The sequence below is a fragment of the Panthera uncia genome, chromosome D1, assembly GCF_023721935.1.
Source record: "Panthera uncia isolate 11264 chromosome D1, Puncia_PCG_1.0, whole genome shotgun sequence".
NCBI classification, from domain to species: Eukaryota; Metazoa; Chordata; class Mammalia; order Carnivora; family Felidae; genus Panthera; species Panthera uncia.
Window position 1 is genome coordinate 32,130,022 of NC_064808.1, and position 25,543 is coordinate 32,155,564.

Here is a 25,543-nt window from a genome sequence, read left to right on the forward strand (position 1 = left end):
AAAATTATCTTTTCACTTATTGCCATTCATACACTTATATGCATATATTTTTTAGAGTCCTTAGACTACAAAAAACCTGACTCTGCATATTTTTAAATATACTTTAGTGTGCTGAATGAAGTCTGAGTCACATGATATGTCTAATTAGGTGACTGCAGCTCTCTGACCCTTCTTGGCCTCTATTCTAGATAAATCTTATGGACATAGGCAAAGAGCATGGATAGGCAGGGAGCATTTGGGAATTTGTAGTGTTTCCCTTACAGTCTTATTTGTTTTAATTTACTTTTCTGATATTGAGGTTGACAAGGATAGGTATGTTTTGGAGAGATAGTATGAGGGAAGGCAATACGACCATGAAAAAACTAGTAATGAGCTACAGAATATCTTAGTCATTCTACACATTAACTTGTTATCTATGTTAGTGAACTGTGGTTCTTCCATTTAGCCCAGAAAACCACCTTGCTCTAGGTAGAGGGAGGTAAACATTACAAATTTGGGTCACTTCCCCCCATCAATGGCCATGGCTGATCCTACTAATCAATCATGGCTCTCTCCACAAAATAGGGATGAAGCCCCAGAACCCTTTAACCATGGCTTTCTAGACAGCTACCACAAATCTCTGAGGGTTGAACTTCTTGTTGAAATCCATTCACTCTTCACTGTTAGGCCAGGGGTCAGCAAACTACATCCCTCAAGCCAAATCTAACCAGCGTCCAGATTTTGGTATGGCCTGCAAGCTTAAAATGGTTTTCACATTTTTAAATTATTGGAAAAAAATTAAAAGAAGAAAAAAATTTCATGACCCATAAATATATGAAAATCACATTTCAGTGCCCAAAAATAATTTTATCGGTTATAACCACTCCCTTTTGTTTACATAATGTGTATGTCCGTTTTTGTACTATCGGGCAGAAACTGAGTAGTTGGACAGACATTGGATGGCCCACAAAGTCTAAAATATTTACTAACTGGCTATTTGTAATAGAACTTTGTAGACTTCTGGTCTAGACCAAGGCATAAGTATTCAAGTTACACACATTGCTTTAGTTTCCCTAAACAATAATGAAGAAAACATTCTGGTCCTGTTATCAAAAAGTCTTTCCCTGAATAAACAGAGAAACTACCAACTTATTCTCTCTCACATAGAAGGCTCAACTATCTAATGGAGGCTGGGAGGATTCAGATTTTATTTTCCAGTGGCCCTGATCACTGCTAGACTGCTCTTTCTCCTTTATAGGAGAAATGACTCTATCACTCATTGATTTTCACTGTTTATCTATCAAGAAGCATAACCCTTAAATGACAAGGCTAGTAAATATGCTTGCTAATATTTAGACCCAAACAAAAAGCTCCAAGCTTGTGAGTCAGGGACTCTGCTAGAATCACTTGGAAAGAGATATGGGAGAAAGAATTTCTATATAATAGCTTATAGTGGCTGTCAATGAAAAATGACATTGTCTCCATTTTCTGAGGTTTTCCCAAGCTTCTGAAATTCTTCTACCAGGAACTGAGGTCTTAATAGGCTTTTCCACAAGTTTTGAAATATAATTGATATATGGCACTGTATAAATATAAGAAGTACAGAATAGTGAATTGACTTACATATTTGTGAAATAATTACATTGAGTTTAGCATCATCTCATGTGGACAAAAAAAATATTTTTTTCCTTGTGATGAGAATTCTTAGGATGTACTCTCTTAACAATTTCTATATATACCAGACAGGGATGTTAACTATAGTCATCATGTTGTATGTCTTTTGACGGATTAAATGGTAAGAAGAAGCTAAACGGAGGGAAAAAAATGTTCCTGCTAGAAATCTAAAAATCGTAACCATTAAAGCATTCCCCTGTGTTTTCATTTAAGGAACAAGTTACTCCTAAATAAGACTGCATTGTGGGAGTTGGAAGAAAAGCAGTTTGGATGTGCTGTTTCCAGCACATGTGGCCAAGACTTAGGGTGGTCAGTAAGAATCTCTGAGGCATGGACTCCTCATCTCTTTTTTCTTTCAACAGCTTTGTCAAATCTCTCACTAACATTTTCTTTCCCTTCATCAAGGGTGCACTGGGTGGCCTTCTGACTGGAATCACCTTGTCATTTTGGGTGGCCATTGGGGCCTTTATCTACCCTGCACCAGACTCCAAGACATGGCCCTTGCCTTTATCAACAGACCAGTGTGTCCCATCAAATGTGACACTATCACCACCTACAGAGCTATCCAGCCGGTATGTGGAACTTAAAGATGATGTTCAATCCCAGGCAGTGGGTAACCAGGTTTGAGGAAAAGGCATTCTCCAGGGATAAGTCTGATGAGCCTGGTCTTGCTTTCCTGTGAGAGTCCTTCTGGGCAGTGCCCAGCACTGATGAGTGCCATGAAGGGGTGTTGAATATTCTGAATATCCATTCCTCTGCATCCCAGGTTCACAAGAGTGAACTCAGCAAAAGAATTAATTGGAATTATGAGTTCAAAATAAGAAAAGTAGTGTGTGTGTGTGTGGGGGGGGGGATAGATGGGTGGGTATGAAGATCAAGGTTCATGCCCTTGAAAGAGTAAAAGACCTGAGTAGAATGGTTGTGGACACAGGGTTGGGAGCACTGCTGTGAACTTGCAGCTTCTAGATCAAACTAAATGGGGCCTAACAAAGGATTTATCTTCTATTTCTGGCTGGAATAGGTAATTTAAGACACCAAAACGCAGGAGATAACATGGTATAGGGAGAACATCATGGCCTTTGAAATCAGAAATGCCTAGGTTTGGATGTGGGTTTTATCATTTATCCACTCTGTCTCTGCATAAGTTAATAACTTGTTACTTCGTGAATTCTCAAGAGACTCTGAAAGAAAAATGAGGGAAATAATATTTACTTTGCTTGTGCTTTGAGAGGATTAAGTGAGAAAGGATAAATACAGCCTGTAGCACTGTACCTGACTTTAATAAATGCACTTTCTCACACTCTCATTGTTTATAGAAACAAATCTAAGAATTTTGGATAGCTCCTTAACTCTATGTATCAGGTGGAAAAACTATTATGGGCTGCACTGGGATGAAGTAGGTAGAGCCACATCCTAGGACTGTGCTCCTGAGTATGTGGTCCTGCCTACACAGTCTATGAGCACTCCATTATCTTGCTTCCATTTGCTTCTGAATTTCATTTAGTTTAGAAGCATTCCTTTCCATAAATCTTACAAACACATAATAACCTATTATAGTTCCCAGGTCCACCATATTCCCTCCCTCCTGCCTGTGCTTCTTCTGTCCTCTTTTTTTGGAGTGCTAGACCCTGGCCTTAGCTACCTTCCTTCCTTGAATAGCTACTAACTAGTTTTTAAAAACAAGTTCAGGTATTGTCTCACACACAAGCCTGGGTTTGATACTCTTTTCAAATGCTCACAGGATTCTTTTTTCCTAATTCGAGGTGCTACCCTTCCACTTTATTATTGTCCGTTAGCTCCTATATGTAGACTTTGCAGCTCACTCATCTTCTTATCTCCAATATCTGCCACAATTCTTGGCACTAAATCTTGGCTTAATAAATGTCTAAAGAGTGAATAATACAAAAGAAATGGAAAGCACAGTCCTCATTGTACTTCTTATAATTTAGTGCATACATTACTATACTTATAATGCAAGGATGAGTTGGATTGAGTGCAATATAGAGCCCAGTTAGTCTACAATTGATTCTTTAAAAAAATAACCAAATGGCAAAAAATTAAAGTGTTGGAATTTTGAGAAATGCCAGGCCCTACAATGAACCTTCAGTAGTCCTCTAAGTCATTGTGGATCATAACCTCAGAACTCATGGAACTGTTGACACGTGCTGTTGTCATCCACAGACCTGCAATCGCTGACACCTGGTATTCGCTCTCCTACCTTTACTACAGTGCAGTGGGCTGCTTAGGATGCATTGCTGCTGGGATAATCATCAGCTTCATAACAGGTTGGTTACATGGATTCTTCTCTTTGGGGCCAAGGAAGACATGGGCTAGCCTCATGCATTGGTGGGCTAGATGGATGTCTTACTGGTGTGATTTTGGATCCACTGCAAGAAACCCTTCTTCCCAAAGACATGCTTACTCTCTTGAAGCTCATATGCAAAAGCATTCTCCTGATTATCATATATATATGATTATTAATATATATATATATATATAACATCTATTTTAAAACGTTCCCCATACATTACAGGAAAAAGAAATGGTGCTTCAACACATGGCCCCCAGAAGCAGTAAGAAAATCCTTTGTAATATAACAATCAGTAGTAAAGCAGTAGGAAAATCCTTTGTAATGTAACAATCAGTAGGAAAGGTTAAATATTAAGAGTTCTTTCCTCCTTCATCTCAGTAAGAGACTGGAGTTTCTCTCATAACCACCTCCTATCTCACGCGTGAGCCTTAACTAACATACTAGATGGAGGTCTTTCTCAAATTCACTCAAAGTTGCTTTACGACTGGTGACATTTCAAGCGCAAACTCTTTTTTTTCCTGGGGGGAGAACTCTTCATCCACAGGAAATGGTCTCATCCCTTTTGAGCTTCTCCTTTCTCATTAATTATGCTGTTATAGCCTTGTAGTTTCTGTTGACAAAAGTGGTTTCCACCAGAAGGGGACGATGTTTTTCAGTGCCTGTTTCCTAAGGTCTTGCTCATTTAATGGATTATACATGCTCTTGATTGAGGGCAAATATAGAGCCTCACACTTGAGTTCTATTTTCATTTGTAACCTTCTTATCCATGAGAACTGCAGCCCTAAATTTTGGCTTTTTGTTTACTATCTCCCAAAGACTTCCCCCAACCAAGAATAAAACTAAATCTAAATCCATATGAAGTAAAACCAATGTTACACTATATATTAACTAACTAGAATTTAAACAAAAACTTGAAACAAACAAAAAATCCATGTGAAGTATAGAACTCTTTTTTTCTTAGGAAGGCTCAGCTTCTTCCCTTAGACATAAAGTATCTATCTTATTTGAGAACTCTTCGATACTTTTGTGGTACATTAAGAGAGAAAAGTTTTCTCTGCTTGAAACCCTGGGGATAGTTGGGTTCAGGATTAAATATTTCTTATTCAGGCTGCCCTTGGCTAGAAGTTTGAAGTTATATGATTCTCTTTTTCACTGCCCACTCATACACATACACTAAGGAAAATGGAGTGTTTCAGGCTTTAAGATCACATATGTTTAATTTCTTGTTTTGTCATTTACTAAACCATAGAAAAATTTATTATTTCCTTACTTATGAAAGGAGAATCACAATATCTATTTTATAAAGATTAGATATATTTTATAGTCTACATAAAATATGCCTAGTACATAGAAGGCATTCACTAATAAGCAAATACTATTATTAAGAGGAGTACAATTTATTTGTTTGAATGTCTTCTGACAGAGTGACATAATGCCGGGGAATATATCACTTAAACTTCAATTTGAAGCTTTAGGAATCTACATTTTTTTATCTCTAGAAATAAATTTGCGAAAAAAAGCTTATAGACTGGCACAGTGTCTGGAACAGAGGAGGAATGGGATCAAGGTTGTAACCATCACTCTGCTACCCCATTTAGGGACATTTAGCCTAAATTGGCTGCTGAATTAATGACTACCATTGAATGAGATTGGGTATTTGTGAATAATTATCATGATACCAAAATTTGCAAAAGTTCTAGGCAGGAAATATTGTCATCCTTTAAAGCTTGGTTCAAATATCAATTTGACTTATTCCACAGCAGGATTTGAAGGAATGGGACGTTGGACAGGTGTGTTTTAAAGATTGCAAAGAAGGTGTCAGGAGAGTCTAGACTTGCTGAAGGGAATGTCAGAGTATTGCTTATTCAGGATACTGGGGTGGAAGGCAGAAGAAACGGTAAACATAATCTTTTTAATTTTACAAATATTGACTCTGATGGCTTCTAATATATCTGATTTGAGTGAAAAACCAAGAGTTTTCCTAAAGGAAGAAATTATGATTCCTGCTATCCCCTCTGTTGACCTACAAAGGGTAAGAATAGAGTTTTCCATAATCCATCTTTAAAATAAGTATGGTGTCTCTGTTTAACCCTATAGCTGTGAATTTGCCTGACCTGACAGTTTTTGGATATTTAAAAATCTATCCTCCTACTCACTTTGAGCAGTTACCAATCTCTGTCTATTAACCAGTCAGGCCTATTTTCACTCTTATACTAAGTGACCTACTTAGTAAGTATACAATACTTAAATCTTTATAGAAGACCTAGAAATGTGCAATCACCTAATCCATCTGTCCTTTCATTAATAGGTTATCAAAGTGGCAAGGATATTCAACCACTGCTAATTAGACCGGTTTGCAATTTATTTTGCTTTTGGTCTAAGAAATACAAAAGACTGTGCTGGTGTGGTGTTCAGCATGACAGTGGGACTGAGCAGGTAAGCTGATGTTTGAGCTTCTGAAAAACACACATGAGCTCACAAGGATTCCCTTGTTGCCCAATTAAACCATCTACAAAAGTGGGTGTGAGAAAGGAAGGCAATGAATATTACAATCTGAATCTAGTTTCAGCTTCAGTTAACCTCAGCTGATTAGCTTTTGAGCATATAAATATGTTGACAGGTAAATGTACCTTTGGGGTGAATTGTTGGCATTGCAAGTAGTTAGTTTCCAAAAGTCCTTTTACCCATTCTGAGGGTGAATTCTAGGAAAAATATAAAAATGAACAGAAGAAAAGGAATAAAACAGGGGGCACAATCTAGTATCATGGTGAAAAGCATAGACTTTAGAGTCAGCCCTGGATGTAATCCTGGTTCCATGTCTTACTTGCCTTGGGTAAATTGTTTAACCTCTTTCAACCTCAGTTTATATCTGAAAACTGGGAGGAGAGCATACAGTGCCATCTGGACACAAACATCTCTAGCTCCATGAAGTGTAAATACAGAGTCAGATTGACTGGAAGAACTTCTTAGAGAAGCAGCAGGATGCCCAACTCCCCTTATCCCACTGAGAATTGTTTAGACTAGAGACACCATCCAAGTGTCATTAAGCTCCTATCAGCCAAAGGCCACCAGCAACAGCCTGTGGTCAGACCAAATCTAACTTATTGACTTGATGCAGCCCAGGGGGTGGGTGGGGGGTCACTCCAGGGAAAGCAGGCAATGCCACCCTTAACAAGAGGGATGCTGGGCTCGTTTTTTGTAAGGTTTGGGTTCCCACTGTAGGATTCTGTAGGAGTCTAAGTTGGAATGAAAACAAAGCTGTCTAGTGTCCATTTGGTAAGAGAGTAATAATCCCTCAGAGTTATTACAGCATTTGACAACAGCTGGACCTTGGGAGATGTAACGTTTCCTGTTAAGTTTGCAAATGGTCTTATCTATGTAAATCGTCTCTGCCTCATTAAGTGTAAGAGTGTATATTTTTTTTCTTAGTTATGGGTTATTGACTTTCTTTCAGTCCCACACATTTCATACTTTCAGTACTCTAGAAGACAGACTCTTTACCTATATCACATCACCAAAGTGGTCAGTTGTTCTCCTTCCCCAAAACACCATATTAATATGGATGTGAAGTAAAACTGAGTTTAATAATTACTGAAGAAAGGAGAGCACCGTCTTGAGAGGAATTCAGAATGCGAAGGCACTCTATTTTGCTGAGAAAGCAGCTGATCAAGCAGTTCATTGTTTGGTAAATGGGTTTGGAGGAAGTTCTAGAAGGAAATAATCAAGCTATTTACTGATTTGCGACTTATATTCCCGGGCAAGAATTTTCTGGAATGAATGATAAATCCTGTTGATACAGGCAGCTTCTGTTCTCAAGGCTGAGCTGAGAGTGGGAGAGAATACTTAGTATGTCATTATTGGGTTCCTTTCCTGAAGGATGACATTAGGCAACCTCTGGGGGAGTCTGCATGTAGGTCCCACTGCTGTGATCAAGAGGCCTTGCTGTTCATGAAGGAAGGGCAGCACCACTGTCTGAGACATAGGTTTGCTTCTCCTAAGGAGATAACGCTACTACCTTACAGGGCTACTATACTAACAGAGATATACAATATACATTTCATCACGCAACACAAGATATATTGCGAACGTTCACTAAATTGTTCTTTCTGTTTTCATTATCATTAGAGATAGTACCTATATGAATTGAATCATCATCATAGTTATGAATTAAGAAATGTATTGCTTTCCTATTTATATAACATTTGACTTGATATCATATCATTTGATCATATTATATCATTTGGGGGTGGTGCTGAGCAAGATTCACTGAGAGTGATTTGGAATACATTAAGACTAACTCTTTAATATGTGTTGTGGTTTTTTTTTTTTCCATTTTCTTCAGGAAAACCTTGAGAATGGCAGTTCCTGGAAACAAGGGGCTGAATCTGTCTTACAGAATGGACTCAGGAAAGAAGACCTGGTCAATATTCCAGGCCATGATCCCAAGGACAAAAGCTACAACAATATGGCACTAGAGAAGATTACTCATTTCTAACGCATGTGAGTGTAGCACACACACACACACACACACAACACACACACACACACACACACACACACAGATACACACAGACCGTGTACTATGTGCCTATTGGTTAGCAGATTTGTGTAGTTGCCACTGCTAGAAGACAGGGATGTCTCATATCTATTTATACTTATTTATAACTACAAATAAAATGACTGTTTCCAGCATATTCCCAGGATATTCTTTGGAAGACCCCAACGTTCACATGAGAAGAAACAGCCAAACCTTAAGTGTACTGGCAAACTTCCTTCTGGGTTGAATTAGGACTGGATTTTACCACAGTGAAAAGAATCAGTCCCTTTGCTTTATGTCATATTAAACTTCAGGGTTTTTGTTTGTTTGGTTTGGTTTTTGATGGTTCTCTAAGAATCAAGTATCTTGGAGTTTACAGGCAGAATGTGGAAGGGGGTATGCATATTAAATGCTTCTCCATCACTGCTGATAAAAGGGAAGAATGCCATCTACCCCAGCCCCCATATCTCACATATATGTAGGCACATTTCACATCACCCCACACTGCAGTTACAGTTGGAACACTTAAATGCCATCAACCCCCTCAACCCACACCCCCATACCTTTAAGTCTTCTTCCAGTCATCCCTGCTACTACAGCTGTCCTGACCAAGCCTTATAAATAATTTTGCTCAGTACAGGAGAGGGACTGGTATATCTAGTGAGTGCCACAATCATAACTAAACACACTGCTCCCTTTGGGCTCTTGATGTAGTATTTCTTTCTTTCCATCACCTTACAAGGGAAAAATGATTGTGCTCAACAAAAGTCTGGAGTCTTTCCCAGGGCTGGGTAAAGAGGAAAAAGGCATGTCCTATGTAGGAGGCTGTTAGGATGGCATCTGGCAGAGAATCTTGCAAGTAGCTTAGCAGCCCACAGATTTCACTAGTCATGGGGTCTTCTTTGGAGCAAAATACCTCATCCACAGGTATTATATTCTACTTAGTCAGCTCTTCTACACCAGCTCAACATGTTCCACCAGGCTAAGGTGAGAGAAATAAAGATCTATACAGTTGAATTCACAAAAATTATTTTTTAAGTTCTAGAGTAACAGGAAACAATTGAACAATAGTTAACAAATGGAAAGGCAGTGCAAGCTTTTTGGATGAAGTGAAAAAATGAAATCCTTAAAAAGTAAAAAAGAACCAGTGCCCCAGGGGCTAGACCAGAGGAAAGATAGTAGGAAACGAGCCAACATCTCAGCGTCAGGTCCATTAGGGCAGGTGTCAGATATTTAGTTTGGTGGCCAGGTGAGATCAAAAGGTCTAGAAATAATATATCAGCAAAATAAAAAGAAATGGTCCAAATGGGCAAGGATAAGAAGTCCCAAAGGCTATGTTGTTTAAAAGTAACCCAGGAGGAGAAAACCTTAAAAGAAGCATAAGATAGGGGGAAAAATTATGTAACCAGTATTTGTTATTAGGGAGAGAATATAGAAAAAAATCAGTGGTAAAAAATATGCAAAGGAACTAAAGAACAATTGGAATTTATAAGCCACATCCCAATGCTTTTCTTCTCTCCCTCCACTCAATAGAAGAGGAGAATACAGGGAGAAAACGAGAGAATTGGGCTGTGGTTTACAAGCGATATGAGAAAAAATACATTTGGAAAAGGAAGGAAAGAAGTAATAAGTAAAAAAATACATTTGGAAAAATATCTGAAAATGAGAAGGAGCAGAATTTCTAGAAACACTTTTTCTAGTCCAGCAAGGTAATGAAGGTATTGATCTAAGCATTTGTAGATTGAAAGGCGCAATTGTTTTCTAAACAATTCAGTAGTTAGGACATTCCTATGAATTAGAGCCTCAAAAATATATTGGGTGAACGTTGAAAATTTGGCCAAACCTCATTGGTTTAGTAAATATCTTATGATTGGGAATGGAAACAACCACTCTGAGGATGAGAATTTCATAAACAGCAGCCATTGGATATGTGGCTTTTTCTCCCCCCAGAGGAATGCTTTACTGATAAATTACCCCTTATTTACTTTAAGGAAAAGATAAATCCGTTACTATCCCTGCATCCTGCCTTCTCACCACATCCCCGTCAGAAATTCTAACGCTGGAGAAAGAACACAGAGTGGTGTTCTTTCCAGGCAAGAGCATGAACCATAGTCCCCGAGGCGTGTCTGAACTGATCAGCAGACAGGCATCAGAGAGCACATAGAAGTCTGCCAAAGCAGACATTTTGAGCTGACAGATGCCCCCCTCCCCAGGAAGTGCATAGGTGCCTGCACGCAGGTGTGGTCTCTGCTGAGAACCAGTAAGGCATGGAGCTGCTTCTCCAGACACACCAGACACTCAAGGCACTGGGTGAGAGGTTGCTGGGGCATGTGTGTGTGTGTGTGTGTGTGTGTGTGTGTATTATATAGATATATATCAAATAATACATTTCAAGATTTTGGACTTTCACTTGAAACTGTACAAAAACAAACTGTACTAAATAGTTCTTTATTTTACTCACAAATTTTACTCAGAAATTATTCCACAGATATCACTAGGTCAGCATTTTTCCCAGAAGGTTTTTTGGGACACTTTTTCTTTTCTTAGTCACTGATTCTCTTACCTGGAGTGTTATCAAGGCATAAAATGACTTACAAATGGAAGATATCATCATCATCATCATCATCATTATTAAAAAAATGGCTCTGTCATCTTTCATTATGACAACATTCTGAGAGCTTGGAGAGGTCAATATAAGGATCCCTCCTAATTCTTCCTATTTGAACAAATATGGAAAAATCTAAGGCTTCAGGTAGAGACCAGATGGGAGTTCAAGAGAAAAACCATCTTCCACAGTGTCCAGGAACCACATTTGTTGTGTGGCTAAACAGAAACTGTGAAGTAAGTGCAGCCAATAGACTTGACTACTTTCTTGCACCTCTCCTACTCTTACTCCTCCCTAGGAATATCAGCTCAGACTTGTGTCAAGGTTGCTGGTGTGGTATAAGGTCTGTTCAGTGCCAAGTTAAATCCGGGCCATGGAAATGCGCTGAACTTGTGGCCATTTTTGCCACAGAATGACCAGGGATATTCTCAGTAAATGGAGCTATGAATGATGAGTTCTAGGATGGACTAAAATGTGCCAAACTTAATGCTGGTCTCTTTCTTTTAAACTCAATCACAAATATTAGTAAAAATGAAATGGAATGACTTCAGTGTTCTCTTCCATTCATGCTGATGAATTCATTTTGGTCACTGATATTCTCTTTGGTACCATTTGGAGCAAGAAGTACAGCTTATTTTTTTTTTTAATCTTTATTTATTTTGTGTGGGAGAGAGAGAGAGAGATAGAGAGTGAGCAGGGGAGGGGCAGAGAGAGAGAGAGGGAGACCGAGAATTCCAAGCAGGATCTGCACTATCAGCACAGAGCCCGATGCATGGCTCCATCCTACAAATAAACCCTGAGATCATGACCTGAGCTGAAATCAAGAAGTGGATGCTTAACCGTCTCAGCCAAGCAGGTGCCCTAAGAAGTACAGCTTATTGATGAAGGTGACAGATTGGACTTAGCTTAGGTTTAGATGTAAGTTTTGACATAAATTGTCTCAGCAGTCTTGGCCAAGACTTTTTAGAGTTTAGTTTCTTACAAATTAAAAGGAGCAAAAATTGTCCCTACGTAATAGGGTTGTTGTGAAGATTTATAGAGGTAAGTCATATGAACTAGCATGGTGACTGGCCCCCACAAAACATTCAATACTTGTTAGTCTGCAGTATATAAAGAAAGTGATATTACAGTATTCATTTTAAGTTAAATTGGTTCACTGTTTCTCTTTAGAATTTTCAAGATACTGGCTTAGTATGTGAATTACTGAAGTGGTTTAAGAATTAGAAAGAACAAGGTAACCATAAACTATAAACTAAAAGTCATGCCATTAATTTCCAAACAGTAGCCTTTGAATGGCAATTTTAAATAAAGTATGATTTCTAAGGGTCCTAAATTCTTGAAAAAAAGAAAAAAAACCCCACTGTTATAAAGATAGATAAGTTTATTACTGAAAACGCAATATTCATATATATGATTTGTTAAGTATTACCAATGTAACACTTATACGTAAACGGCATCTCAAGCCACGTGTATGACTCAGTGCACAGTTTATAACTGTGATTCTTCCAACAACGGCAGAAGGGGCGAGGGCTTTTCCGTTGTTTAATTCAAATAATATTCCATGAACATAAATTTCATTCCTTTGTGATTTTATAGGGTTCTAGCATTTCATTCTAAAGAGAAAAAGAAATAAGCCACACACCAGGGGACTTGCAAACAATATTTCAAATCTTTATGGTATTACAATCTTACTTAAACATTATTACAAAGATCAGATCAGTAAATAGAAAAAAAAAGTAGAGCAATCTCCTTTTAAATTGTTCTTAGAAATAAGTTGTTTTAAAATGCTACAGACATTTTAGCTCTCTATGTATACATTTGTATATTCAGAAATTTCATGTGCTCAATCTCAGTATTGTAAGGTAGCTGGGTATACTGTAAAGTTACCTCTTTTATCTAACATTAATAACCTTGAAGTATAATCTATTTCCAAACAACTAAAATTTAACTGATATTACCAATGATATTAAAAGGAAACAAAATTTTAATCAAGTGTAATTCATAATTGATAATCATCTAATGGGTTATTTTAATTTGTAATTCTTGGAAAGAGTTAATGCTGTTATTTCCATTCCAATCTCCTGACCATACCAATCTAGATTTGCAAATGCCTATGTGAGTAACAAGCACTCATAAGCCCCCTTGTCTATTATTGCACTCCTGGTGTTTGAAATATCGGCTATATTCAGAAGACAGAGTTAAATATACAAATATTTGGCTGTTTAATCAGAACATGGCCCTTACTTGGGGTGTGAGAAGATATTGGTGCCTCTCTCATTATACTTTCATGACAAATTAGAAAAATAATCCTACTCTATCATGGAAATGTTAGTTGTTAATATTTCTGTATATTAGTGGGAAATTTAAAATTATTTTTTTTCTATTTTCAAATTTTGTGTGTCTTTTTTCATACAGCTATGAAATACTTCTAAATTTAGTGCTGTATTTATACAACTACTCAATTTTAAGTAAAATGTCTTTAGAATGAGTATAGATATATAAGATACATAACTATTTTAATTATTTGTTTTTAAAAGTAAGTTCAGATTGAAGTGTATTTAAATGATCAATGTGAATATTTTCTACAGGGTTAGGAGTGGGATGCAAATAGTTATCCACTCGAAAATCTTTTATATAAACCTAATAGATTAAGGCAGGTCTACCAAGTCACCAAGTAATCATACATCAAAACAAGATTTGACATACTATATTAACATGACTTCTTTTACATATTTTGGATAATATCTATAATATTTGGGCTGCCCAAAGGCTTGGGGACACACACACACACACACACACACAAACACACACACTGTCTCAGAAGTAACCATGAGAAGGATTTTATGACTTAATATAATAGGTTACTATAAATTAAGAAAACCAATATATAATGGTGATGTCTTTTATAGACTTTGGCTTTTTTGTCCTTAGGAATTCCCAGAAACAACCATTCATCTGTTTTTAAAAAATGTTAAAGCAATTGTGTATATACAGATGTTCTGAACATCCAGTTCCTCATTACAGAATCTGCTTTGACATATTTAAAAGCTAAAAAATAATTTCATGTAGTATATTGATTCAATGCCCTAATGTAACTGCCATGTAAGAAAATAAATGAGCAATTCACAAATTGCTTATTTGTAACAGCGTAAGACAGCAGAATTTGTAGAGCCAATGTCATTGACTGATTTGGAATCTACATAATAAAGGTTTATGTACCTTTCAAGAATGGTAACCTGAAAAATGGAGTCAATCTATTTCAAAGGAGCAAATCTTCCTTAAATTGGCATTACAACTTCTTACGAGAGTTTAGAAGGAGTCTTTAATGATCCTTCGTAATTAATAATCCACGTAAGAATAAAAATGGTTGGAGAAACCACTGTCTCTTCCCCAAACTTCCTAGATGAAAAACACAATATTGATGCCAATAGCCACACATCTTAGAAAGATAAAATTGCATATATTTTTAAGTGCATTTTTAATCTTCAGCTTTGAAAACTGAGACTTTTATTCTTTGGCTAGACTTGTCACTGAAATCTAAGCTTACCATATTTAGCTTTGTAATCTTAAAATAGATAAAGAAAAAAAATAATGGGAAAAAACTTCATTTCTTCTGAATTTTACAGAATGGATGAAACTGTGGTTGTTTTTCAGTCAGAAAGAAGTCAGGGTATGTGCACAGAAAAAGCTGAAATAAGACCTGCAAAGCAGGCACTTTTGCTTAGGTAGGAAAGTCTCTACATCCCCTCAACCATACCCCAAACATTGCTTCCACAATTATCTTTGCCATCAGATTTTTCTGGCCACTCAATCCCCCTATTCTCACTTAATGAAAAGTGGGGAAAGTCTGGCTCATACTATTTGTTAGAAAGATTAGATTTAGCCTGATGTGGGGGCACCTGGCTGGCTGAGTCAGTAGAGGGCGTGGCTCTTGATCTCAGGGTTGTGAGTTCAAGCCTCATGTAAGGCATAGAGATTATTTAAAAAAATAATCATTTAAAAAATAAATTAGGCTGACTATATTCACCTGGTAATGTTGAGTGGCATGGACACCGACAAAATAATTATAAAGCATTTGAGGCAGTGTGAATACCACATGGGGTTAGCCATCCATATATATAACAGTTATATTTTGTGGGGACCATTTAATAGGTATCATTAAATTTTGTTTTTCAACTAATAATTTAGGAAGTTTTCCCTCCTGAAAAACGGAAAGCAGAGAAACTGCTTTTTCCACACACAGAGAGAATTAAGATGGAAATAAATATTCTGAGGAAGTCAATATAGGCATATGTCTGGAAATTTGCCCCCTTCTTTCTTAAAGAAAGATGTAACACAGCATCCACACAGTTTACTCTCTCGTGTACTCAAGACTCACTTGGATCCAGCTGGATGTAGAACCAGTTTTATTTAGGGAGAATCCTGCTGGGGCACAAAGTGGGATCATCATTTAAAACAGTGAGATTCGATGGATAAGCTGCTTCTCCCTGAGAGTAGATTTTGATTATACAATAAATTGGATTTTATCCTAAATATGAGTGTCTTTTTTAATCAACGTATCTGCTTTCATTTTCCTTTCCTGAAAAAAAAGATGCCTTAATGTGGATGTTGCTAGAACATAGTGGCTATAATACTTGTGTTTTCTAGAAAGAAAACCATCAAATGTGGTTGTGGATGTAGTTTTTCAGATGAATCCAGATGGCATTGAAGACATCACCATTGCAAATGCATACATCTTAGGTAGTAGGAACCTCGTTTGACCAATGATTCTAGCTAAAGCTAAATCAATCTTCCAGTTAGACAACTCTTGGCACATTTCAATTTGAATAGCAATGCCTGTAGAGAAATTCACACATTTCTATCAAAAGCCGGGTTTTTTAGGCCATTCCTAAAACGTTCTCTCCTAAGTGACTGAAAATACCAGAAAGAATAAGATGATGACTTATTCTCTGGATGAAATCTACAATTATTCCTAAAACCTGTTATAATATAGTGATTTGGGGGAAAATGTAGTGGAAATACCTTATGACCATAGTAGGACTGAGCTGGGCATATCTCAGAGAGTAAGTATGCATACGTGCACCCCCCCCCCCCACACACACACATAAACACACACACAAGCACACACACCATACCCTGGGCCTATGTTTACCTGCCTCCAATTGACAAACTTATCAGCTCAACCATATTAGTTACACAACTCTTCAGGCAACCTAAATTTTCAATTTTGAGCATCAAGTTGAGAGAACATGGGCAATTTGGTAGCCTATTGTTGCCAGTTGACTACACTGTCCCTGTATGTCCTCCTTTCTTGGCATGAACTTTATCTGTGCTAAAATTCCTATCCTAAGGAGATTTTGATGGTGATTGGTGGAGTCAGCCCAAGTGTGAAAAAAAGAAAATGCTTCTGTGTGAAAAACATTTACTGCTTTCATAAGAACAAATCAACCTTCCTCTCCCCTCTGTTTCTAGAACAAAGCATTATTAGAATCAGTACGGGATTCCATCTGTACTTTTCATGTGCAAATGCCTTGATGATGACAATGAGCTTATCAGAGAACAAATAGCCAAAACTTTTTAAGAGTGTAACAAGGGCTTGCAAGAATAGGAAACTATTGCCTTCAGAGCTAAAGAATGAGCAATCCCTTCTCCCCAAACACACTCCAACTTATAGTGAAAAAACAAGCAGGATTAAATTGAACATGCAAATTATAGGAAAAATACCGTATCACACAATTTATTGAGTGAAAGAGGTTCCTTTCCATTCCGTTCTAAAACAGATTGTGCTAACAGCCATTCTGGAAGAAAGTGCAGCGTTCAGAAGTTGTATTTCATCATGCAGTCACTCAGCAGCATTTTATCGAAAAGTGCGTGCACAGACTCAGACAACTGCAAACTATTTCAGCTATAGTCTCGATAAATTTTTCACACACTGGACTGGGAAAGTGCTTCAGCTTTGAACAACTTGTCAAGGCAGACTGCATGCACATATATGTTAGTCATTTGCTTGAAAAGACAACGATTTAGAATATGAAAATAGATAAGCAGCATTCATGTAATACAGAATTCCTGAGAATAGTGTGTGCTATATAAATCTTTGTGAAATAATTTGTATTCCTATGAAAACCATGATATAAAACATGTCTCTCAACGAAAGCAGAGTGACTTAAAACTCACATACTGTGAGGGGCTGTCAATATTTTGCTGTCAACAACCATAAAAGCATAGCTAGTTTCTACTGCATTGTATCACAAAAGGAGGATTTCAGGTAACTTTTTCGGTGATTCTCTCATTTTCTATTTGTCTCGAAAATTACCAAAGGCAGCAATGCCTAAATCAATGTATTATAATTTTTTATTGAAAATGCCTTTCTCTTTTCATTTTCTTTCTCTCTAGGCAATCAATACGATTTTAAACACTGATGGTGGTAGTATAAAAATAACTCAGAAAGAGCAGAAAGAATTCTCAAGGGCATGACTACCACTATTCTTTGCTCTACAGTAAGACAAATATTTTTGTCTTGTGTCCCTAATTTGGGAAAGACATAAGTGTCAGGTTCATTTATGTCTTCAATAGGCATACAGAACACTTATCCTCAGGCATGGTATACATTCAACTAACAAAATAAAAGGAAATGCTGCAGATACTACAAACATGGAGGAGTTTAAAACTCCTTTGTGCAGTTAGTGGAACTAGTTGTTATGATTAGCAGGTGGCAGAAACAGAACCCCCGAGGAATCTGAATGTAAGAGTCCTTGGCAATAAGGGCTTGGGAGGGAAGTTTAGAGTCTGGGGTCCTTCCTTTTGCCCAGAATCAGAGGGCAAGTGGGGAAGTGTTCATTTTTGACAAGAACAAACCAACGAACAACTATAATCTGTCAGCTTTTTCCTGGAATAAAAGAAGAAAAAGTAAAAAAAAAAAAAAACCCCAAAAAACAAAAAAACATTTTCAGGGTTAGAATGATAGCAAATAGTTTTCCAGTAAGAGAAACTTTATAATTTTCTTACTAGAGATACTCTAGCATATATACAAAGCAGCTTTATTTCCATTGTCTTTAATCTGGTCTTTATACATTTTGGAAACAACCGTGCTTTATTTGGAAAGCAATCAGAAAAAACTGGAAAATTTTATTGGGAAAAAATTGGAAAATTTTTAATTGGAAAAAAACCCTAATTGGACAAATAATAATCACACAATACATATATATGACTATATATATGTATATAAATGTGTGAGTATGTAATTCGTCACCCCATTCCCAGGGGAGGAAGACTGAGATCAGTTTTGATTTTTTTCGCAAGGAAAGGTGTCTTGATTTCTCCCACACATTCCCTTACTTCAACTCTCCTCTTTCTTCCCCACCTGCTCCCAGAGCTTACACCTCCGCCAGACTTTTGTTACTTGAGGTTTCATCATTCCCATTGCATCTGTCTGTGAACAATAACACTCACAGAGTTGACACCGAAATAGCAACTCCACAACAAAGCAAAACCATGTCTGTCATTGTTGATTTGATCTTAGTTTTAGAGAGTTTTCAAAAATCAACCAAATCAATCTATCAAAGAAACAGTAACAGAAAACTCCCTTTACTGATGAAAAGGAAATAAAACAAAAAATACATGTGTGTGTATTTACAAATAATATAAATTTATATTCATGCATTGTTTTCATTAGCTCATGAACAAAAGTGCACATTGTTAGAAAAGCTTAACGTGTTGCAAAGCATCTGGCTTCTGATTTCCTGAATAAATAAGTCACGATGGCATACCATGTAACTGATCTCAGAGCTGCACAAAATGTAACTTGCATTACATATTGCCAAGGTGCAAAAATACAAGGAAAACCAACATATTTACAGCATTTCAAGTTATTCTGTTATTCTGTGAGAGTTGTTATAATAAACTAGGGAGGAAAAAATTAAACATACTATAAAACAGCCCTCCACGGTAAAATATGGATGAGTGGTATTCTAAATGATATGAGAATAAACACCCATATTTTATAAGTATGTGGCTCTACTGAAATTTAATTTAAAAAAAAGGCAGTGAAACTTGTTCTGTCAGTGATACAACACATTTGAATGTAGCAACATTTGAATGTAGCCAATGCAATAGAGTATGTTTCAGTGAATGATATTCTTTTTAGAATCTTAGATTTTTGGTTTGACTAATAAAGGTGTGCAACTCTTCGACTGCATAGTCAATGTAAAGCAGCATAAATTCCTTGTAGCACAGATCCATAAACTCAGAAAAAAAATTCCCCAAACTTATAAGCTGAAGGGACATGGAATTCTGGCAGCCAAGGCAATAACTGATGTAAGTCATTTCTTATAAGTATCTCAACTCACCTAAGTTTCCAAAGTCAGATTAGTATGTGACTGAAGAGCAGGTGATACTGTAAGCATGCCTGGCTTATGAACGTTTACATGGAAAACTGTTGCTAGAAACCTCACCATCACCCTTCCTATCACACTGCAGCTGACGGAAGGTAGAGGTCTCCAAACACACAACTCCCTGAGGCTGGTTCTGAGAATTAGATCCCGGCTTCCTGCAATGTCAATCTAACCATTTAGATGTCATGAGTCATTTTTTTTTCTTCCCTAGAAGCCTGGATATTCCAAATCTCAGAGATGGCTGTGATGCATTTCCAAGTAACATATCATATGTATGGTTTGCCAGGTATGCCTTCCTCCTGGATCCCCCCTAGAATTTAAGGTTGCTATCATTCCCACCATTGGTACTGCCCTTCAGGTATTAACTAAGGCCATTCATGGTGAACAGGATGACCACTTTTTCTCCGTTGTTGTTGCAAATGTTCTAGTTCAGCCTCATACATCATCTCTTGGACCAAGTACTTCTCCCGTCGTATTCGGTCATACAGGTTCTTTGGTACATCCGGAATCAGGTATGCGATGAATGACTTGATCCCAAAAACAAGGTGCTGCAAATTTAAGAGGAGAAAGTACACTTTTCAATGATTCTGGAATGCCAATTATAGAACAGATTGTGAACAATGTTGCATTTGCCTTACAATCAAGCATCAGAACTCAGAGTGTACTATCTAGAATATTAATATTTTCAGAAATTATATTGGTGGGTGCCTGGGTGCTACAGTCGGTTAAACATCCAACTCTTGATTTCGGCTCAGGTCATGATCTCACAGTTTGTGAGTTCCAGCCCCGCATCAGGCTCTGCACTGACAGGGCAGAACCTACTTGCGATTCTGTCTCTCCTTCTCTCTTCCCCTCCCCTACTTGTGCTGGTACACACACATACACACACACACACACGCTCTCTCTCTCTCTCAAAATAAGTAAACCTAAAAAATTTTAAAGAAATTATATTGGAACAACTATACTGTTGCCTTCCATTACATAAGTATCAGGAGAAAAGAGAATTCTTTCCTCTTTTAGGTGCCACATGTTAAAAATCACTTTATAAACACTGAATGAATCTTAAGTTCACATCTATAAAATCCTTATATACTATGCAATCCTATTATAACATGCATTGATATATAGAGATGAGAAAGATCACATCCAGGAAAACTCAGGTCTGATAGATCATAATCACATTGTATAAGCCACATAGAAAACAGTCTGCCCACGACTGCATTCTGTGAGACTGTGGACTCAATCTCCAGAACATGCATTTCATAGATTTTCTACTCTAGTAAGTTCAAATATTGTAAAATATTTTGTCTCTATTACATAATTCCTTTATGATAAACATGTATTAATTTTTAAAAATAGACTGCCAAAAGTATTGTATATAAAAAAGACAGGACCAAAAACCAAAAGGTAATAAGCCTGTGGTCCAAAGTTCAGAGGCTGAATGAAACTGCCTATGTCTGAACCATCCTCTGACCCTTATTAGCTGTGTAACCTTTTGCAAATCACCTACGCTCTCTGTGTCTAATCTCTAAAATGGTGACAGGAATGATATCCCTTAATGGTTATTATGAGGATTAAATGAGCAGATATATGTGAAGGGCTTAAAGAAGGGCTTGGTGCAATAGAAGCACCACTTAAATATCATCTCCTATTATAATAACTGCATCCTTTTTCTTTTCCCATGGAGAAGAGTAGACCTTTCAGTTGCTCAGAAAAGAAAATCTGATAGTAATAGAGTTAGGATGATGTGTGGAAAAAAAGAATTTACCTACAGGACTTTGTGACAACCTTCTCGTTATGTGGAAAAGAGGAATTCAAGGTACTTTTAACTGGGTTTACGTCAGTGCCTCAGGAAATTGCACTGCACAGTAGGTCACAGTAAAGCCTGTCGTATTCACCATAGAAAAGTAGATCGGGAGTTTCTTTCCTGATCATATATTTGGTATGCACATAAATATCCAGCAATGGGTCTCAAAAGTATAGAAATAAAAATAAAAAACATTTGTTATAATTTAAAACAGTGAAGAATATGCTCCGAGTCCTATACAATGGTAATAAATGAAGCTATAAACGGATTCACATAGAGAGAATGATTCAGTATTTTAAAAAATCTATTTTTTAAAAGGCTAAAGTTTACCATTTATCAAAGCAGCCTTGTAACCAGTTACAGATGATAATTTTCTTAAACTGACAGAGTGTATCTTAAACAAAAAACCTGCAGCAAATATATTTTTAAAAAATCTGAAGTATTTCCATTAAATTTAGAAACAAGATACAATTGCTCACACCGTTGCTATTCAATATCTTACTGAAATTTCCAGCAACACAGTAAGGAAAGCAGGAGAAATGGGCATAAACCTCACAAGTGAAGAGACAAAGCTGTCCTTATTTGCGACTTGTATTATCACTTGAAAAGGCTATCCAACAGATTTAACAGACAGAAGGTTAGAACCAATGAAAGACTTAAACAAGGAACATTGCACATGTTAGAAAAGACCATTAGAATTCCAACAGAAATCAATCAAATCATAATGGAGGCTAAGACAGTGTTTATAACAGCAATAAAAATATCTACAAAGTTTCTGGAAATAAAAAGGAATGAACAAGCAAGAGAATATTTTAAGACTCTATTAGAATGGTTTGAATAAATTTCATGTTGATTAATGAATCAGCACAGATTTTGTAAATAAGTCAACATGTGTTTTCTATAAATGCAATTCTAACCATAATCCTTGCATGATATTTGAGGGACCTGAAAAATGGCTTCTGAAATGTATATAAATGATGGATAACTCTAAAGAGCTAGGGCAATTTTTAAAAATAAAAGCAAACTTGGGGCGCCTGGGTGGCTCAATATGTTGGGCGTCCAACTTCAGCTCAGGTCATAATCTCTCAGTCCGTTAATTTGAGCCCCACTTCGGACTCTGTGCTGACAGCTCAGAGCCTGGAGCCTGCTTTAGATTCTGTTCCCTCTCTCTCTCCCCCTCCCCTGCTTGTACTTTGTCTCTCAAAAAAAAAAAAAAAAAAAAAAAAAAGCAAACTTGGCAGGGGTAGGAAGTGGCTGGCTTTATCAGATATGAAGATATATTCCAAAGCCAGGGCATTTAAATAGTGTGATAAGGAACAGGAATAGACAAATGGAGTAATGAAATCAGAACATTGTGGCCAGGGACACACCTACTATAGGAAATTGGAATATTACAGAGGTGGATTTACAAATCAATGGTTAAATAATATATTATTTAATAAACAGCAGTATAAAAATTATATTGAATGAGAAAAATAAGCTTTTCCCTTAGTCTCTATAAAATGTCCAGATATCTTTAACACATGTGATAGGTAAGATTATATAATTAATAGTAAAATACGTAGTAGAATATATTTTTGAGCTGGAGATAAGACAATTTCCTAAGTAAACTACACACAAAAAAAGCAAAAACGTTAAAAGGAAAACCATGAAGGACCTGATGACATCAAAATTAAACATTACTTGTTTATAGATAAAATTAATAGGTTATGGACAAGAAAAAGATATCTTGTATATTTATAACTGGTGAAGACTAATATGTAGAACACGTAAGAAAATCTTGAAATTTGGCAACAAACTAGAAATTCAGCCAAAAATAGATCAAGGTTATAAATTCACAAAAAAGGAAACCAAAATGGTTTTGTAGTACTAAAAGTTGATGACGTGAGTTAACAGCTTAAAACAAACAAACAGGGGCGCCTGGGTGGCGCAGTCGGTTAAGCGTCCGACTTCAGCCAGGTCACGATCTCGCGGTCCGTGAGTTCGAGCCCCGCGTCAGGCTCTGGGCTGATGGCTCGGAGCCTGGAGCCTGTTTCCGATTCTGTGTCTCCCTCTCTCTCTGCCCCTCCCCCGTTCATGTTCTGTCTCTCTCTGTCCCAAAAATAAATTAAAAAAAAAAAAAATTAAAACAAAATATTACCTTACTCTTATTCAATTGCAAAATATTAGAAATTCACATTATATGAAAATCTGGTGAAAATCTAAGGGAATTTTGGAGCGTAATCTGTCAGTATTATGTGAAATTAAACAATTTCCAAACCTGAGTATAATGTTCCTGTAAAACCCTTAAGTATGTTTAGAAGGTAGTATGTCCAATATTTATAAGAGATTTATAGAGGTAGAGAGATTATTACAAGCCCAAGTACCCACCCACAGGGGAATATGGTATTTAAAACCAATGAACTATCATACATAAGTAGACTGAAGAAATTATCTAAACATGGATTGACCTCATAGAAAGATCTCTGTCTAGGTCTAAAAAAAGTAAACTGGGTAAGAGACAAAAATAAGTTATTGCATAATACCATTGAAGTAATTTTGAAAAAAGAACACTTAAAACAATACTATATAACATATGTGTATGTTCAAATAAATATGTGGGAAATTTTCTACTGAAGAAAAAAGAGTGGGTGCTTTTGGAGTGGGTGGGTAATGGAATTAGTAATGAGGAATAAAGAAGAAAAAATAAAGAGGGAATCATTTGTTTCCATGATGACAGGCTGCTGTAAATTGAGGCATTTGACTAAGACTGTTCACTTGAGTTCCAAAAGAAGATGAAGAAAAAAGTGTACATTAAAAACATGCACAATAACAAGAAGACTTTTTAGAATCATTGGGTTGGAAATATGCCTTAACCTCTCTTATGTTACCTGTAATAAAGTGAAACGTCACACTTCATCAGGAGACACTTTTATAAGCTTATGGAATCATTAGGTAAATAGAATTTCATCCTGGATTAAACCTTAGAGGTAAGCATTTCGTTTTATGGATGAAGGATGTTTCACTACAAAATTTGACATATTTTTTGGAGATCAGTGGAGAGGTATATCTGCCTTTAAAAAAACTTTTTCCAAAAGTCTTATGTATGTCTTTTTTCTCTCACCATAAAAAAACAGATACATTCAGTTTTTCCATGGAACTTAATGGTACCTTAGAGAATCGATACTCAATATATTCCAACACTAAATTCTCCACGGCATCAAGCTTCTTATATGCTAAGGAAGGCAACAATACTGTAGCTTCTCCAAAATTTCTTCACAGGACTACAGTCTAATATTATTACATGACTCTGATAATCAAAATCTATGCACATTTTATGAAAGTGTTCTCGGGCATTATTTATTGAATTCTGCAATGTCCCTTATACAAACACACATATGGTCAACTGTAATTAAGTTGTTAGAAAATATGTTTCTTATTCCCAATGAATAAGTATAGATTCTCTCATCACATGATGAAAACCATCCTTTCCTTTTTAAATATGGTTACTAACAGGCTCAAACCTAAGTTTTCAGTTGAACTGTTAATAGCTTCTTTTATCTTAGTTTTCTGGCATAAATACCCACTGACCTACCTTCTTACATTATTCAGCTTTTGCTTTTTTGCACTTCTTATAGCAGTTTCACTGTATCTGAATCTTTTACTGGGATATACACAAGTCCTTTTTTGGAAGTCAGTGAGGAGCTGACTTCAAAGGGCCAACTCATTTATCAGTAGGAAAAGGGTTTACTGATAGTAATTTCATCAGCCTGTGACTAACCTCAAACACAATAATGAAGGCCAATCGTGCAGCGAGGATATGCCAGTATTGTAAGGTGAACTCATAGGGTTTAGAACTCCACGGGGGACCTCTGTAGTCCCGGTACCTAAAATCCACAAGACAAACAATGTGAGGAATAGAGACCAAAGCATGGAGGCCCCAAATGCTGTAATTTACCAAAACTCCAAAATGACAGCTGAAATGGCCTCATTAGCAGGTAGAGGGAGGAGATGGAATGATAAAAGCAAGAAGAAAAGATAGCTATAATTTACAAGTATGTACCTGCAATAACCAGATTTTCCCACACCAAGCTCACTCAGGTCAAAGAAGGATAGGCTGTTGTTGACATATCCCTTTAAACAACTGGGGAAAAAAGAAAAGTATCACATGATTCAGAGATCTATAAATTTCTGGTCCAATTCTTTCATTACACATGACAGGATTCAGTAAGTCCTATTAATCCTCTAACTTCCATTA

At 36.7% G+C, this 25,543-nt stretch overlaps 2 protein-coding genes across 2 annotated transcripts in view; one reads left to right on the plus strand and one right to left on the minus strand.

Moving 5' to 3' along the window:
- The window catches only part of SLC5A12 (solute carrier family 5 member 12), a 47,354-nt gene extending 38,882 nt beyond the window's left edge, over window positions 1-8,472 (plus strand). Inside the window, exons 12-15 of the mRNA XM_049649080.1 lie at window positions 2,059-2,225; window positions 3,835-3,938; window positions 6,273-6,400; window positions 8,307-8,472. Of these exons, the coding sequence (XP_049505037.1) occupies window positions 2,059-2,225; window positions 3,835-3,938; window positions 6,273-6,400; window positions 8,307-8,459 (552 nt within the window). The 3' untranslated portion in view covers window positions 8,460-8,472. The remainder of the gene's footprint in view (window positions 1-2,058; window positions 2,226-3,834; window positions 3,939-6,272; window positions 6,401-8,306) is intronic.
- Window positions 8,473-16,151: 7,679 nt separating this feature from the next.
- The window catches only part of ANO3 (anoctamin 3), a 188,790-nt gene continuing 179,398 nt past the window's right edge, over window positions 16,152-25,543 (minus strand). The window contains exons 24-26 of the mRNA XM_049649103.1: window positions 25,349-25,429; window positions 25,067-25,172; window positions 16,152-20,047 (exon numbers count right to left, since the gene is read on the minus strand). Of these exons, the coding sequence (XP_049505060.1) occupies window positions 19,865-20,047; window positions 25,067-25,172; window positions 25,349-25,429 (370 nt within the window). The 3' untranslated portion in view covers window positions 16,152-19,864. The remainder of the gene's footprint in view (window positions 20,048-25,066; window positions 25,173-25,348; window positions 25,430-25,543) is intronic.